The sequence below is a fragment of the Vanacampus margaritifer genome, chromosome 3 (assembly GCF_051991255.1).
Source record: "Vanacampus margaritifer isolate UIUO_Vmar chromosome 3, RoL_Vmar_1.0, whole genome shotgun sequence".
In the NCBI taxonomy this organism is placed as follows: Eukaryota; Metazoa; Chordata; class Actinopteri; order Syngnathiformes; family Syngnathidae; genus Vanacampus; species Vanacampus margaritifer.
In genome coordinates, this window is record NC_135434.1 from 2,205,495 (window position 1) to 2,221,164 (window position 15,670).

At 47.4% G+C, this 15,670-nt stretch overlaps 1 protein-coding gene and 1 long non-coding RNA gene across 5 annotated transcripts; one reads left to right on the top strand and one right to left on the bottom strand.

Moving 5' to 3' along the window:
- Positions 1–886: 886 nt before the first annotated feature.
- Positions 887–13,220, bottom strand: ttc16 (tetratricopeptide repeat domain 16). Of its 2 annotated transcripts, XM_077560570.1 has the most exons (18): positions 13,080–13,220; positions 10,123–10,237; positions 8,674–8,816; positions 8,525–8,600; positions 8,332–8,434; positions 7,431–7,576; positions 7,148–7,271; positions 6,695–6,775; positions 6,425–6,600; positions 5,730–5,991; positions 4,996–5,350; positions 4,632–4,735; positions 4,415–4,541; positions 4,003–4,216; positions 3,102–3,257; positions 2,856–3,026; positions 2,155–2,331; positions 887–2,090 (listed from the first exon to the last, which is right to left on the bottom strand). In XM_077560570.1, the coding sequence occupies exons 1-18, from the start codon at positions 13,166–13,168 to the stop codon at positions 1,284–1,286; spliced, it is 3,426 nt and encodes a 1,141-aa protein (XP_077416696.1). In that variant the 5' UTR covers positions 13,169–13,220; the 3' UTR covers positions 887–1,283. The 2 variants fall into 2 exon arrangements, with proteins under 2 accessions (XP_077416696.1, XP_077416697.1); XM_077560571.1 differs by lacking the exons at positions 10,123–10,237; positions 13,080–13,220 and having other exon boundaries at positions 8,525–8,596; positions 8,674–8,735.
- LOC144048614 (uncharacterized) lies at positions 1,717–8,117 on the top strand. Of its 3 annotated transcripts, XR_013293376.1 has the most exons (5): positions 1,717–2,001; positions 2,080–2,203; positions 3,989–4,180; positions 5,780–5,924; positions 6,421–8,117. It is a non-coding gene; the product is annotated as an uncharacterized LOC144048614 (long non-coding RNA). The 3 variants fall into 3 exon arrangements; XR_013293375.1 differs by having other exon boundaries at positions 3,989–5,924; XR_013293377.1 differs by lacking the exon at positions 5,780–5,924.
- Positions 13,221–15,670: the final 2,450 nt, after the last annotated feature.

Consider the following 15,670-nt stretch of genomic DNA (forward strand, 5'->3'; position numbering starts at 1 on the left):
CACCCACACTGTAACACGGTGTAACACAATGTCACATGCACTGTAACACACTGTAACAGACTCAAGTCGCTGTCACCCACACTGTAACATGGTGTAAAACAATGTCACATGCACTGTAACACATTGTAACTTCGCCGTTGTAACAAACTGCCACGGACACTGTAACACAATCATTATATTGCAAGACACTGTCACCTACACTGTAACACGCTGACTTATATCGGCGGATACCGTCACCCACACTGTAACAGGGTGTAACACAATGCCACGTGCACTGTAACACGTTGTAACAGAGTCAAGACACTGTCACCTACACTGTAACACGCTGACTTATATCGGCGGATACCGTCACCCACACTGTAACACGGTGTAACACAATGTCACATGCACTGTAACACATTGTAACATCGCCGTTGTAACAAACTGCCACGAACACTGTAACACAATCATTATATTGCAAGACACTGTCACCTACACTGTAACACGCTGACTTATATCGGCGGACACCGTCACCCACACTGTAACAGGGTGTAACACAATGCCACGTGCACTGTAACACATTGTAACAGAGTCAAGATGCTGTCACCGAAAAGCAGTCACACAGTGTAACGTGCTGGCACAAACAAACTGTAACATACGCCATAAGTTACACGATAACACTCAAGTTAGTCCGAAATGATTGCCCATGCAGTAGTGCTATGATGTAACGTGCACAACAGTGTGTAACGTGCCTACAGTGGTCGAACAGGCACAAAGCGTATCCCCAACCCCCCCCAGTCTCGTTTCGTTCTTACAGCTGTAAGAGAAAGGGAGTGTGAAAATGAAAAGTCAAGCACAAAGAGAGAGAAGTGTACATTTTGTTGTGTTTATTATCAACAATGTCCGTCCGTGCGTCCTGGCGCGTCATACAAAGAGGTATCCGTTAGATTTATATCAAAGACAGGAAGTGAAACACGTCTGAATACATTTCAAGTGTCATCTCGGCTCCTCTGTCCGCCGCCATCTTCTCTTTTTCTTGTTTTTCTTTTGTTTTCCCAACGGAGAAACGTCGGGCGGTCGCGCTAACGTGAAAAAAAAAATAAAAAAAATTTTTTGGAATGTGCGATGACTAATAAATACGCCGGCGTGCACATTTCACTCGCTGTCACCGTTAAATAATACTTAATAACTGAGTGGAAGATTGTTTTGTTCAGAGATGCACGGAGATGTTCACTTTCAGGCCGCAGGAGGAGCTTCATCTTCATCTTCATCTTCATCTTCGCCATCATCGTTCTGGTTCAAGTTTAAAGGTAAGGTTTGAAGACACACGTGTGGGCGAGAGAGAGAGAGAGAGGAAGGATAGAGGAGGGCAGAAAAAGAGAGATTATAGGAAGAAAGCGAGCGGATGAGAGAGAGAAAGATGATGGGGAGAGAGTGATGAAGACTGGAGAAAAGAAAGCAGGAAAGAGATGAAGAAAGCGAGTGGGATAGCATAACTGAAGAACGCTCGAGAAAAAAAAAATGAGGGATGTGAAAAGACAACAGTGCAGGATGCTGATACAAACCGGGAAAAAAAATCGTGCACCGTGTGAGGAAGCCCGACAGCCGGCAAGCTGTGAAACTTTTCGTGTGTTGACGTCTTTTTTAGAATGTAAACGTTGCACTCGAGCCATCTGAACAAAATCCACGCGCACCAGCGGGAAGTGGGTGCGAGGCGGTGAGGTTTGGGGGGGGTGGGGGGGTTCTAGGATGCAGGCGGTCGCAGGGCCCGGCAAGAGTGGCAGCAGGCCTTGCTGTAGTACCAGTGACTGCACAGGTTGACCTTCAGCGCCAGCAGGCAGTTGGTGGTGGGCCGGTCCTGGCAGCTTTCGTCTGGACACCGACAGACACACACAGAACCGTTGCAGCAATCGGAGCCAGGAAAGTCCCTGGAAACTGCAAGACCGCTTCCGGCCGGCGGACTGACCTGGCGGCTCGGTGGGACACGGCTGGAGACTGCAAGTCTGTTTGGAGACGGGCTTGGTGAGTGGGTCGCAGCCTCGCACCAGCTCGCGGTCCTGGTAACATTTAACGTCACGCATTCTGACACCCACGCCGCAGGTCTTGGTGCACTGGACACACCCGGGTCACATGTTACAAAGCATGTTACACTCATCACATGCGACATCCGCTTACCTCGGACCAGGGCGTGGCGTACCACTTGAAGCACGGCCGCTCGAAGCAGGTACTCTCATCTTCGGGTCTCTCGTCGGCGCCGCACGCTTCCTCGTCGAAGACCCGGAACTTGCCGCTGCTGATGCCCACGCAGTGGACAATCCTCCGCTTGATGCCGCGGCCACAAGTGGCGTTACACTGCACGCGGTCCGCACGGGTTGCGTGTCGAGTTGACACATTGCAGAACAAACGTTACTCTCAAATTCTGGAGAAATTGCGTGGGAATGCTGAAAGCTGAATGCTAAGATTTGCATGCAGAATGTTTATGAAGTAAATTGAAAGATAAATCATGTGAAAATGGCAAATTATTAATTGTAGTTGAATGATAAATGGCTAAAAAGAAAACTTGAACTGCAATCTGTCTAAAGTGGGATTCAAACCATTGCCTTCTGTTTACTGGTCCAAAAGTCTGTCCCTTTGAAAATGAATGGCAAAAAGTTGATATTTAACATTAAATCGTGAGAAAACTGTAATCATGTGGAATCAGACGATATATTCCCAGGAAGGTGTGAATTTTTGGAGCAAATCTGAACGCTGCAAATCGGATTATTATGTGAGAGTTTTTGCACGGCAAAAAAGTGTGTCGAATAAAAAGTACCTGAAATAATGAAGCTTAACAACATAAGTGGGAATGCTGTCAACATCCCCATAACAAGGCTCACCTTTTCCCAATCCTGATTAAGCCAGTGGGCGGGGCAATCCCTGTCCCCACAGGGCTGGACGGCGAGCGGCTTCTCGTCGCCGGGGCACTGGTCCTCGGCCACCACCCGGCCCTCGGGGGCCTTGCAGTACACGTGACGGACCATCCTCCCATGCGGGCACGGGCCTGAGCACTACGGCACAAAAAAACAACGTCACGTGATGACGAGGTTTTTGGGTCACGATGTCGTGATGCGACTTCCACTCACAGGCCCCCATTCGGACACGGTCCATTGACGCCCGCAGGGCGGACCCGTGCAGTTCTTAACGTTGGGCGGTTTGGTCACGGGGTCGCACGGGCGGCTTTCGTCAGAGCAGCGGACGTCCCGGGTCACCTGATCTCTTCGGCCACACTTGGCAGAACACTGCGTTAGCATGCGTTAGCATGTTAACATAATTAGCCTTGCATCTCTCTTAGGGCTGATCTTGCAAATGCAATGCATTATGATTAAACTTCCAATAAGGTCACGGAAACAAATAGAAAGTACAAGAAAAACACGTTAGCATGTTCATTTAGCTACCCTTTTAAGGCATTAACTTTGTGTTTTAAAAATTCCCTTAATTCATTTTGAGGCCACCAAAACATATGTTGTCTAGTACAGTTGAAATAGCTTAAGCCCGTATCCCACTGAGGGGCAAACATTTGTCACGCTAAGGAATGTTGGTTTCACATCAGGGTTTGTTCAAGGTCGCAACATTTCCTAAACGTTCTCTAATGGTTCGGTGAATAGTTTTAATTGTCTTTCCTTGCGAGATGAAGGACCATTAAGGCTGTTTAGAGAACGTTTAGGAAAGCCTGACGTGAAATCAACGTTCGCTAGTGTCGCAAAGAGACAAAAACATGTTTGCATGTTAGGTTTGCTAGCCTTGTTAGCATTTAGCATCTGATTGAGCTTTTTTTTACATGCCATACATACATTTCAAACTCTCACTGAGACGACACATTGCCTAATTGATTAGAAGTAGCTGAAGTACACGAAAGAGATGCTAAAATGCTAGCACAGATAGCCTTGCTAACATTTAGTGTGCCTGATCTGGTATTTAAGATTTAATCCATCCATTTGAATCTCTAAAACCGTGAAACATTGTCGAACAGCGCACGAGCCGTACCTCAGTCCACTCGGCCACCTCCCACTGAGGACCGCATGCGGGGCTCTTGCATGCCCGCCTCTCCATGGGTCTCTCCAGGTCAGCCACGGTGCAAAGGTCACTGTAGACGGAGCTGTCCAAGCCGGGCGACAGCATCTTCCAGCATCGGACCTGGCGGAACTGGAAGCCCTCACCGCAGGTGCGTGAGCACTCACTCCAGCTGCTGGCCTCCCACCTGAGGGAGACCCCAAGAAGCGTCCACTCACATTATGGTGACCACCCATTTTGTGGGTCCACGTATACTACTCCTGAAAATTTTTCGAGCTTTGGGGTGAAATTTCAAGGTGAACCTCAAATGCATCAGAACCTTATTATTGTATGAAAAATAGCAGCATGAAAGCCCGTTAGCATAAACCTTTTTTCAGTGTCTTACCTGGGCTGACACTCCCGCCCAATGCAGAAGTCATGGACCGGTTCTGGTCGGGTCAGCGCGTCACAGTACATGTCGTGCACCTCGACACCGTCATAGCGGATGCACGTAACGAAGGATTTAGACACGCCTAGAAGAGATTAGCAGATCAGTTGAAGATATACTGAGAAGGTACTGGTCCGGATTCACGAGAACGCAGTGGCCCAGGATAGGATGGTACCGATGGAGCAGGTCATGCTACAGGGCTCCTGGGAGGAAAGCTTCCAGCGGTACATGTCAGCCGGACTCAGTTTCAGGTTCTTCTGGTAGAGCCTCGGATTCCCCCTGTGGAACGGAATGTTGATAAGACTAGCTATGTATGACGTTCTGTTATCTGGTTCTGTCACATGTGTAGTAGAACCTGGCTCAGTTAATATGTGCAGTACCTGGTTCTGTTGGGTTACCCAGTTCCGTTGTAGTAGCTGCTTTGTTGGCTGTGTTGTAGTACGTGATTCTATTGGTTAGACCTGGTTTTATTGTAGCACCTAGTTTTGTTACCTGATTCTGTCTGTCATGTGACCTGTGACCTAGTTCTGCTGCATTACCTGGTTCTGTTGAAGCGTCCACCGGCCCTGCCCACGGCGTGCAGCGTCTTGTTGTGGTAGAAGACGTCAGCGCTGCTGTCATTGCGTTTACGTCCAAGCGTGAACTGCAGGGTCCGATTGCGTCCAAGCGGTCCGTCCGACTCCGGCCCGCCAGGGTCCGCCTCGGCCGAGAACAAGCCGTCTGCTTCCGTCTCCAGCAGCTGATTGGTGGAAATGTTGATGAGCAGCTCGTCTGGGCCCACGTGTCCTTCCAGAAGAACCCTCCAGATGAGGTTGGGGGCGTCGGCCTCGGGGTCCAGGGGCACATCGGCAGGTATGGGGTTGACTGTACTTCCAATGTGGCTGCTGTTGCCCTCTGGTGGACCAGGATGGAAAGTGTTGAAGAGATGTGAGGGGAATTCCCACAAGGAGCTGCACAGCCCCAGCACCGCCCCTCCCGGTGGCTATGTGGTGTAATGGCCCTTTTGTGAATTTTTTATCTGCTGCTGATCCTTTTTGTGTGTGTGTGCGACATCAATAATGCAACGCTACACGAGTACCATCCTCACACGCACGCACGCACGCACACACACACACAATTCAATGCAATTTAATGCATTGCAGCTATTTTTGAACAGGACACATTTGAGTTCCTTTATGAAGAAAGGATACACACAGAGCTTCAAGGACACACAAAGGACATTAAAATACACAGAATGACACACTAAGGACACACAAAAAGTGTGTGTGTATACCTGCGTAGTGTGTATCCATGTCACAGTGTATGTGTGCGGTCTCCTCGTAGACTTCGTTGGTCTCCTGCTGCGCGCCGCCCTCCATACGGCCCCCGGCGGGTGTCTGCTGGTAGTGGCTGGCGTTGGGCGCCGGAAGGGGGCCGGCCTCCAATGAGCTGTCGGTGCCGGTGTAGACGGGCGGCGGCGGCACAGGCGGTAAGGAGTCTCTTAGGACTGTGTACTCATACGTGATGTATGGCGTGCGGCCGTTCTGATTCCACACCTGAAAGGAGACGTCAAGGCTTCAAACCCTATTGTGAAACACACAGAACCCAAAACCCCTGGTTTAAATCTGGTTTAAAATCCTAATTTGAAACCCGAACCCATTGTTGAAATCCAAACTCAAAATCCCAACCCATGCTTGAGGGCCCATTTTGAAACCCTAAACTTGTCTTGGAACCTGAATTTGAAAACAACGCTTTAAACACTCATTTGAAACCTTGATTAAGGCTTTAATGCCAACATTAAAACCCTAATCCTGGGTTGAACCCCAATTTATGTATTGATACCCTAATCTGAAACTTTAACCCTGTCTGACTCTTGAATTCCTTACTTCTAAACTCTAACCCAGGTTTGAAACACAAACATTGTAAATTTGAAATCCTAAGTCTCATTTAAAACCCTAATCCTAATCTCTGACATACTGCTTTAGGTACCAGAATGTTGACCGGCTGGTCCAGGGGCCCTTTGGCGACGATGTACTCAATGCCCGTTTCGTAGATGTCCATGGGGCGGCGGTACTTGAAGACAGTGCCTGCCACGTGGAAGTTCTGAGGGCTGTCCACTTTGTAAGCGCCGTTAAAGAAGAAGTTCCCCGCCTGGTCGGTCACGGCTGCAAAAAGGAAGCGACTTTGTTTTTTTGTTTTTTCTTTTGCTTTTTGTCTATGAAAAGGAACTTCGGTGCCGGTTGCCAGCCAATCACTGACCGAGAACGTCGGCTGACTTTTTCCTCTCGATGACCTGGATGTCCCAAGATCCTTCAGGGATTTGCGTGATGAAAGCATAGCCTGCAAATCAGGAGGAAGGACACTGATTTTAGTGTTATGTTTGTTATGTGTTTAGTTATGTGTTTAGTGTAAATGAACAATGTATAAAAGTTATCCCATATTTACTCTTATAGTATTGCAAAGCATTTATTCAGCAGTATAACCTTGTTTGAATCATGAAGTTGTCTGTGAAGAAGAGCAGAGCATGAAAAAGAGCATGCGGGTAGGATTGCAATCTGTGCACATCTCTGTCCGTTCTCCTCGCGAGCAAAAAGACTCTTGTCTTCCTTCCTTGTCTGTTGTTTATTAAATGTTGGAGGTTGAATGAACCTGACACTTAGCGGTCTTTGTGACAGCGAAAAATGTGTGGCAGTGTGAACAAGTGGCACTCACCGAGCGTAGTGGCCCCGCGGCGGAAGTTTCCGGTGACCCTGCTGCAGCTGCTCCCATCGCCCTGGCAGACGCCACACTTGTCCAGCGTGTTAGATGAAAAGAGAACGCCATCGCACCCGATTGGCTGGGGGACAGCAAAGGAAACTGATGATGTCAGCAGTTCTCAAGATAGGAAAATGACCTAGAAATATCAATATACTGAACATATAAATATTAGCCTGCTTTGACACCGTGACGTAGGCTAGGAACCCTACTTTGAAATCCTGGCCGAGCGTGGACTCACCTCACACTTACCGTCCACGCAGACACCGCGGTAGCTGCTGTACTTGCAGGACGTGCCGTCGCGCGCCGCCACCATCAGTTGACGCTGGCCGTCGGTGGTAGTGCAGTGGAGGTCACACGGGTTGCTGGAGATGTGCACGTAGTCGTCTACACACAACGCAGCGCTAGCATCAACGCTAACGCCAACTCCAACGTCGACACGGACGTCACCGCTAATGTTAATGTCACTTCTGACGTCAATGCTAACATCAATGCTAGCGTTTGTGCTAACAGACACAAAATCAGGCTTGAAACTGATTGAATCTCAAGCACTAAAACTCAAACCCCTTTTTGACCTCCTACCTGCGGCTTCTGAAGTGAATCTTCTGTTTCAATTTAATTATAACTGTTTTGATTTAGTTATAACTATTTAGAATTGGACAAAATTGCTTTGATTTACTCAGTATAGTTTTGTGTGAGAATTCAAATGATGTGAGGGGGTGGTTTTCTCTTTGTGCTCTCCTGAGAACATGTGGTGGGGGCAAGCGAATGTGTTAATTAGACCCCTTTGTTTATACTACGGCTCCCCAGTCTCTCGCTCTGTCTCTTCTGTAAACAACGTCAAACCTTATCTGATTCCCGTGTTCCATCTTGTGACTACGAGGGGGAAGAAAAAGAAGGAGGTACCATGTGACGAACTGGGAGGGTTTTTTGCAAGGACAAAGAATATGAGGGACGAGCAGGGGGTGGGGCGACACAGTTGAGAATCAAAAATGGCGCGGGTGGCTGCATATTCTCACTGTCCACAAATTTGTGAATAAAATCCTTTGGTAATGCCTGAATTCACTGATCTCATTGTATGTAAGTATTCATCTTACTACACTTCCCACCCTAACCAATGACTACGACTGAATGTGTGTTACCCGGATAGAGAGGTTTCCACTGGTAGCTGTGGCCACTGTAGAGCTGCGAGTTGAAGGACCAGCACTGCTCCTCTCGAAAGCTTCGACCACTGGCTGGGCAGTCCTGCAAGTACGCAAAGTTGACAACAAAGTCAGTTTGTGTACGCGTGTATATGAGTGTGCCTGTTTGTGTGCGTGTATGTGTGCAACAGACTTGTGTGTTGCACAGGTGGTATCTCTTGGAGGTTCCTGAGCACGTCATGTTGTCCTTGAACGCAGCAACTTTCTTTCTTTGGACACAAAAGACACACATGAACAACAAAAGAGCTTCAGGGACTACCGGAAACGGGAGTCTCAAGTGACCTCTGTTTGAGGCAGTGCCTCTCCTGTGACTTGACGCCTCCACCGCAGGTGCGCGTGCACGCCGTCCACTTCGCCCACTCACCCCACCAGAACGCCGTCACCTGGAGCTCCTCCAGGCTGTTGGAGGCCACGCTGCCTTCCTCCTGTACACGCACATACACACAGATGGACTTATGGATCCAAAAGTTAGGATAAAAATGCTGATTAAGCAGGATGGCCCACTATATTGAGCGGTCAAAGAGCCTTTGGAACTTTAAACGTAATATTGATTGGAACCTTTATAATTCCAGGAAATACTGTCCAAGTATGTTTCGGTTCTGTGGGGGTTGGGTTTTTGTTTGTTAAGGGTGTTGTTTTTGTCTGCGGTTGGTGTTTTTTTTCTTGTGTTCCTGGTTTATTCTTTGTCTAACCACATCCACCTGTGTGTGTCTTCCCTTCCCCAGGTGTGTCTCATTAGTGTTGGTGTATCTAGTCTGTTGTGTTTGTCCAGTCAGTGTGGGCGCATTGCCTATGTTATGTGTGGAAGTCCGTGCGTCAAGTCTTCGTCGCAGCCAAGTCGTCTTCCTTACAGCTAAGTAGCCGTTGTCGCCGCCAAGTTGCCATTGTCATAGTCATCGCTAAAAAGCCAAGTCATTGCCGCCACAGCTGGCCAAGTCGTCTTCGTCACAGCTAGCCAAGTCGCCCTGGTCACAGCTAACTAAATCGTCCTCGTCACAGCTAACCAAGTCGTCCTAGTCACAGCTAACAAAGTCGTCCTGGTCACAGCTAACCAAGTCGTCCTGGTCACAGCCAAGAAGTCATAGCCACAGCCAAGTCAAGTCACTCCACAGCAAGTCAAGTCAAGGCAAATTAGGTCCTGTCACGTCACGCTTGTTCCAGTCATGACGACCAGTCTACTCACTGTGACCAGTCTACTCGTGTCCTGTCCAGTCATGGCGACCAGTCTACTCACGTCCCATCCAGTCATGGCGACCAGTCCGCTCATGTCCCATTCAGTCATGGCGACCAATCAGCTACTTGGTGGAACAAGGAACTTTTGAAGGACTATGAAAACTATATTATAGTCTAAATTTAGTTCATTGGGTAAATGATCAGAGCCAAAGAAGGCCCTGCTGCCTGAGTGAGCATGTCAGCCAATCAGAAGTCAGAAAGAGAGCATTATTGCGAACATCCCCAAAAGTGCTGACGCTGCACTTTCCAGACATTCCCCGTGTGCAGTAGCAACACCAATCAAACCCAAGCATGCTGCTGGAATGTGAAGGGGGGCAAGGGGGTGACACCCTGCCAGGGGGTGGGTAACGGGGATGTCACCCAATTGGTCGATACGTTTAAGGAGAAACAATAGGAGACACAAACTGATATACAAGGATACGGAAAGAGACACTAAAAGGTACACCCAAATGTGAACGGGCAAGGGGACAGAAGGTGGGTCTTGTGTGGGTGTGTGACCTGCAGCGGTGCAGTGGCCGTGGTGGCGAGGCGTCCTACGGACATCATCAGCATGAGGATGGCCAGCAGGACCACGCCCGTCTCACCAAATGCCTCCCAGGAGCGCACACGCATCCTGGTGGACAAAATACAAAACATTGTCGTTAAGCTAATGTTGTCAGCATCGTGGCAAAAATGAGTTTCCAATATAGGTCATTAACATGACGGCATTGTGAGCTAATGCTATTGTTAGCATGACAAAAAGAGCTAACATTTGAAAAGAAAAGGAAGCTAACACAGACAGAAACACAAGCTAAAGTTGTTAGCATGACGGGAACTTCCGCTAAGGTTGACAATGAGGCTAAAAATGAAACTGACAAGTGGTGAATTGACTTCTAAAGTAAACAAACTTACGGGACTCATGAGATAAGCAGCCAATGGCTAATTGATATTTAGATTGTTGGCTGACAACACGGCAAAAGTAAAAGTCAATTCTGATGTAGTTACACTTGATCGAGATACGTGATCTAGTATTGCAAGCATGACACCAAAATGAGCCAAAACTTGACAAGAAAGCTAGCGCTATAGTATAGCTATAATAAAATACATTACAGCAACACAAGCTAATGTTGTTAGTATGATGGGACCTTGAGCTGTCGTTGACCCTGACGGTAAAAAATGAATTTGTGAAAAAGGGGTGAAAGGACTTCTAAAGCAAACCAATTGATGGGTCTTCCAATCAATTGATGAATGATTGACAAGCTATGCAACCCATAGCTAGTTGATGTTTAGCTCGGCTAACAACACAGCAAAAGTGAATTTATATATATATATATATATAGAGAGAGAGAGAGAGATACTAGATTAGCATTACAAAAATACAAACTAATGTTAGCATGGTTAGCACTTGCGCTGTTAGCATGATGACAAAAGTCAAAGGACTCAAGTTGCTGCAAGCATGTCAGTGAACTGTTAGCATGACGACAACACCAGCTAATGTTATTTTTAGCATGGTGGCGACACGTGCTAATGTGATGCCAATGCGAGCTAATGTTTTTGCTAGCGTGACGTCAATGAAAGCTATTGTTAGCCAAATGTCAACGCAAGCTCACGTTATTGCTAACATGACGGCTTTGCGCCTTTCTTCATCTATCGATACGCACACTTGCGTGGGCGTGCACGCACAGTGCGTCAGACGCACACTCACACGTATTCACATATTCTCACAGGCGCACAATGACTTGCACACTCTCACACAGTCAATCGCATACACATTCTCTTATTCTTGCTCACACACACATACCATGACTGTCAAACACACAAACTCTATTTCTCTTAGGCACACACACACACACACACACACATCTAAGTAAACAGACTTGACGGCCCCCAGGGGCCCCTCACTGTCTTGTTATTGTAACACTGGCAACCTCAGCACGCGCAAACACAAATCTACACACACACACACACACCCTCAGCTGCATCTACACGCACGTGAGCATTTTGCGCCACCTAACAAGGTAACGAACCGGATGTCCACCAGTGTCACAAACACGGCAATGACAGCTAATATTAGCATGATGGCAACGCAAGCTGTTGTTAGCTTGGCGTCACCATGGGCTAATGTGAGCATGGTGGCAACCTGAGCTAACATTAGCATAACAGCATCACAAGGACAAGGTAATCTTGTTGTTTGAAGAGCTGGAGTTGTTGTTTGCATTGTGGCAACACCAGCTAATGTTGTTGTTAGCATGGCGGCAACGTAGGCTAATGTTGCTCGTAACCTCACTCAAAACTCAAAGAACCAACGGTAAGATTTCCGATGCATCCTATGAGACAGCCTAAGAAAGAACCTCGGCTGAAACTAAAAGATAACTTTGTGTCACTTGCTATGAAACAACTTCTGACGGAACCAATGAGAGAATCCATGAAAGAACCTCCAATAAGATATCTGGTGGAACCTCTAATGGAACCAATGCAATTCTAACAGAACCTTGACTCGAACCCATGCAATAACTGGATTGTAGAAATACTGTAGATCTTTTGGGACAACATTTGAAAGAAACTGTAATGGAATTTTAAGTTCGCCTAACAAAACCTCTGGTGGAACCTCTAAAATAAATTGAACCCAAGCTTCTAATGGAATCTAATGTAGAACCTATGACAGAACCGCTATAAAACCAATGATGAAACCTACACCACAAAATATCGATGAATTTCTCATAATACCTTTGGGCTGTAAAGGAACCTATCAAAGAACCACACATGAAACCTCTGATCAAATTTCTGATAGTAGAACATATAAAATAACCTCTTTTAAAAACAACTATCTGATGGAACCACTAAAATATCGTGTGTCTGACAATTTAACCTATGGTAGAAGTTGTGATGGACCCTATGATAGAACCCATGAAGGAACCTGTAAAAACCTCTGTTGGAACCCCTAAAAGAACTTAGAGTAGAACCTGCCATAAAACCTCATGTAAAAGTTCTGAAAAACACTGAGTAGACAAAAGAACCTTTTGTAGAATGATTGACGGAAACGCTAATAGAACCTTAGGGTAGGACTTCCATGGAACTGCAATGTGCGACCTTTGGCAGAGGGTCTGATGGAGTCGAATGAAAACCCCTTAAAAGAAACTGTAATACAACCGCTTAAAGAACTTATGACAGATCCTGACAGTAACACACTTGCACAACTTCTGATGAATCTGGAAGAGAACCAAAAGAGGAACCTCAAAATTTTTGCTGCAAACTCTGACAGAACTTAAGAGAACCTGTGGTAGAAACAAATAAGAATGCCAATTCCCTGAACATGAAACGCACACACAAAATACAATTGTGTGGCTTTGTTTTGGTCCGGTGTAACACGCGTGCGTACACACACATGCAAACACACACACACACACACATCTCATGGTTCTGGTGTGCCTTACAAAAACACACACAGCAGGTTTCACATGCTGACACACACTCACCTCCCCCGCTGCAGTCCAAGGGCGTCTGACTTTGTGTTGAGGATGCCGCTCAATGGGTGTGCGTGCGTATGTGTGTTGTGTGTGTACATGTGTGTGTGCGTGTGTGCGCCGGCGGTGGTGAGTTGTGCGTGTCTGCCGCCGAGTGAGGAGACGCGAATGAGGGAGCAAGAAAGTGTGGAAGGGAGGGAGGGAAGAAGAAGAGGGAGGTTAAGGTGTGCGCTCCCTACATCACTCTTCCTCCTCCTCTTCCTCCTGAGTCAGCAGGCTGTTCAGTTTTTTTTTTTTTGGGGGGGGGGGGCATGGGGGTGTTAAGGGGGTGTCTGGAACTTCTAAACGGGACCTGAAGTCTGCGGTTGGCCGTGGATGTGCACTTCACACCTCGCCGCTTCCTCCCTCGGCGAGTCCCAGACTTCCCACAATGCTCCTCTGCGCCCAGACGGAGCTGAAACGGGCCGACGGCCAAGAACAACAAAAACGTGAGCGGACGCCCGCCTGGCTCTTAAAGGCCCAATACGGCATTCGCGCACCGCACTCACAGTGTGCTAGGTGGCGGCATTTCACACTGTGCGCATTCAAGCTTCTTATCACCCAGGCGACCTTCACAATTACTGCAGAGACGAATACTGGCATTTATATGCTTTTTTTTTTTTTTTTTTTAATCAGAAAAAGAAAACATAAATGAACCTGTGATAAAAAAAAAAAAAATTCTGGTAGAACATCTAAGCGATTTTACAGAGGTCCTACCGCAGTGTTGATTCTAGTAACCCCTCTAAAAAAAATGCCTGGTAGAACCTCTAACAATACCTGCAATCTGGTCGAAGCTATGAACTTTGCTAAAAACTGAAATCAAAAGAATGATAGAGTCTGATACGAAACTTGCTGCTAACAAAGCCTCCATTACAAATTGTCATGGAGGAACCCAAGATTGTACCTAAAAAAAATGTCCGGTGGAACCTCTGATCGACTCTACAATAAAACTCCTGGAAAAATCGACAAAAGTTCCTTTAATAAAACCCCTGGAGGGACCACTAGGAGACCTGGTGATAAAATCTACTATAAATCCTCTGGTAGAACTTCCAATGGAACCTATGACTCTAACAATGGACCCCAAAGTACGTCGTGCATCCCATGGACGGATTTGAGTACAAATAAGCCCTACGAAAAATGATGAAAAAGGCTCTAATAAAACATTTGGTGGCACCTGGAAGAGCCCTTAAAAAAATCTCTGGTGGAAACCCTAATAGAACCTACAGTCTCATGGTCTCAGTGGAAAAGCAAATGTGAACTTTTGAACTAATTGCTAATAGAAACTATGGTAGAACTTCTGATACCCCCAAATATTCTGCCTTATTGTGGAAAATGCTATAAATCCTCTAATGGGACTCGGAGTAGGACACATGAAAGTACCTTAATGCCACCAGCTATGTGGCGGCGATGTGTCACTAACGGGACTCCCGGGTGTTCACCTGAGATAAACCTTGAAAACAGAATCTTCTTTCACCACAAGAACTTTGGAGGAGAAGAAAAAAAATCACACATTCATAGAGCAGAGAGTGTGAAAGTTGTTTGACTTCCAGGTGAATTTCATCTCTTCGGATTGATGGCGGCGGTCTGAGGACCACCGTGTCTGCCCACCATGTCGTCTTCCTCCCATCATGGCGTCTTCCTCTACTGTTACTCGCCTCCTCCGTCACTCCCACCAGCGTTTCCTTCTCTTTTCCCCCCGCTGTTATTCCTCCCTGCTCCCTCCGTGCTCTTCTGTCTGCGTCGCTGTTTCCACAGCTGCTTCTGTTGCTCTGCACGCCTCGCCATGCCTTGTCGCGTGTCCTGCCTGCTCCTGAATGTCCTTAAAAGTCCACGCCAGGCCCAAGTGCCACCGGATTGCCACCGGCATGTCGTACAGTGCCACCAGAAACCCGAATCAAGATGTCATTAAAAAGTCGATGGCATGGCCACTGGAATGCAAGCAGAATGTCACCATCATAGACAGTACGAAACACCAATAAAACACAATGACAATGCCAGTGTCATGTCTGGGAAGATCTGGCTTTGGTTGAGGGCCCTGAGTGGCTTCCCGCCCTTCCGCGGGTTGACCAATCCGGGCCCTCAGCCACTTGTGCCTGGCCCCAGGTGTGACTAGTTACCCAATTAGTGTGGGTGTATTTAATTCCCGGGCGGTGCCCAGTTGGCGTGGGATCATTGCCGCTTGTCACGGTCAACCCCCCCGGAGTTCTGGCTGTCATTTTGATTGTGCATCTTTTCAGTTCCTTGTTTATTTAGCATTAACCAGTAACCTGGTTAGTGTGTTCTGTAAAATAAAGCACGCCAGTCTCGCCCGCGCTCCTGCTGTGGTTCTCCTGCATTTTGGGTCCTCCACCTCACACGCCGACAGACACCACGCCGCTGCGCGACAGCACCGTGACAGCCAGGTACCAGAACGCCACTAGCATGTCAACAGAATGCCATTAAATTGCAACCGGATGCCACAAATATGCTATTAGAACCACCATCGTGTCCCTGCTATGCCACAAAAACACAACGACCTTGCCACTATCACATCGGCTGAACGTCACTTACTTACTCCTAAAGAT

What these genes read in the sequence shown, in the direction of transcription:
- ttc16 (XM_077560570.1), bottom strand. Translation starts at nt 13,168, where the DNA reads ATGTACACACACAACACACATACGCACGCACACCCATTGAGCGGCATC. An exon ending in GCGTGGACGGTAAGTGTGAG is followed by an intron (nt 7,272 to 7,430) that starts GTGAGTCCACGC and finishes GCTGTCCCCCAG; the next exon opens with CCAATCGGGTGCGATGGCGT. An exon ending in AAAGTCAGCCGACGTTCTCG is followed by an intron (nt 6,601 to 6,694) that starts GTCAGTGATTGG and finishes TCCTTTTTGCAG; the next exon opens with CCGTGACCGACCAGGCGGGG.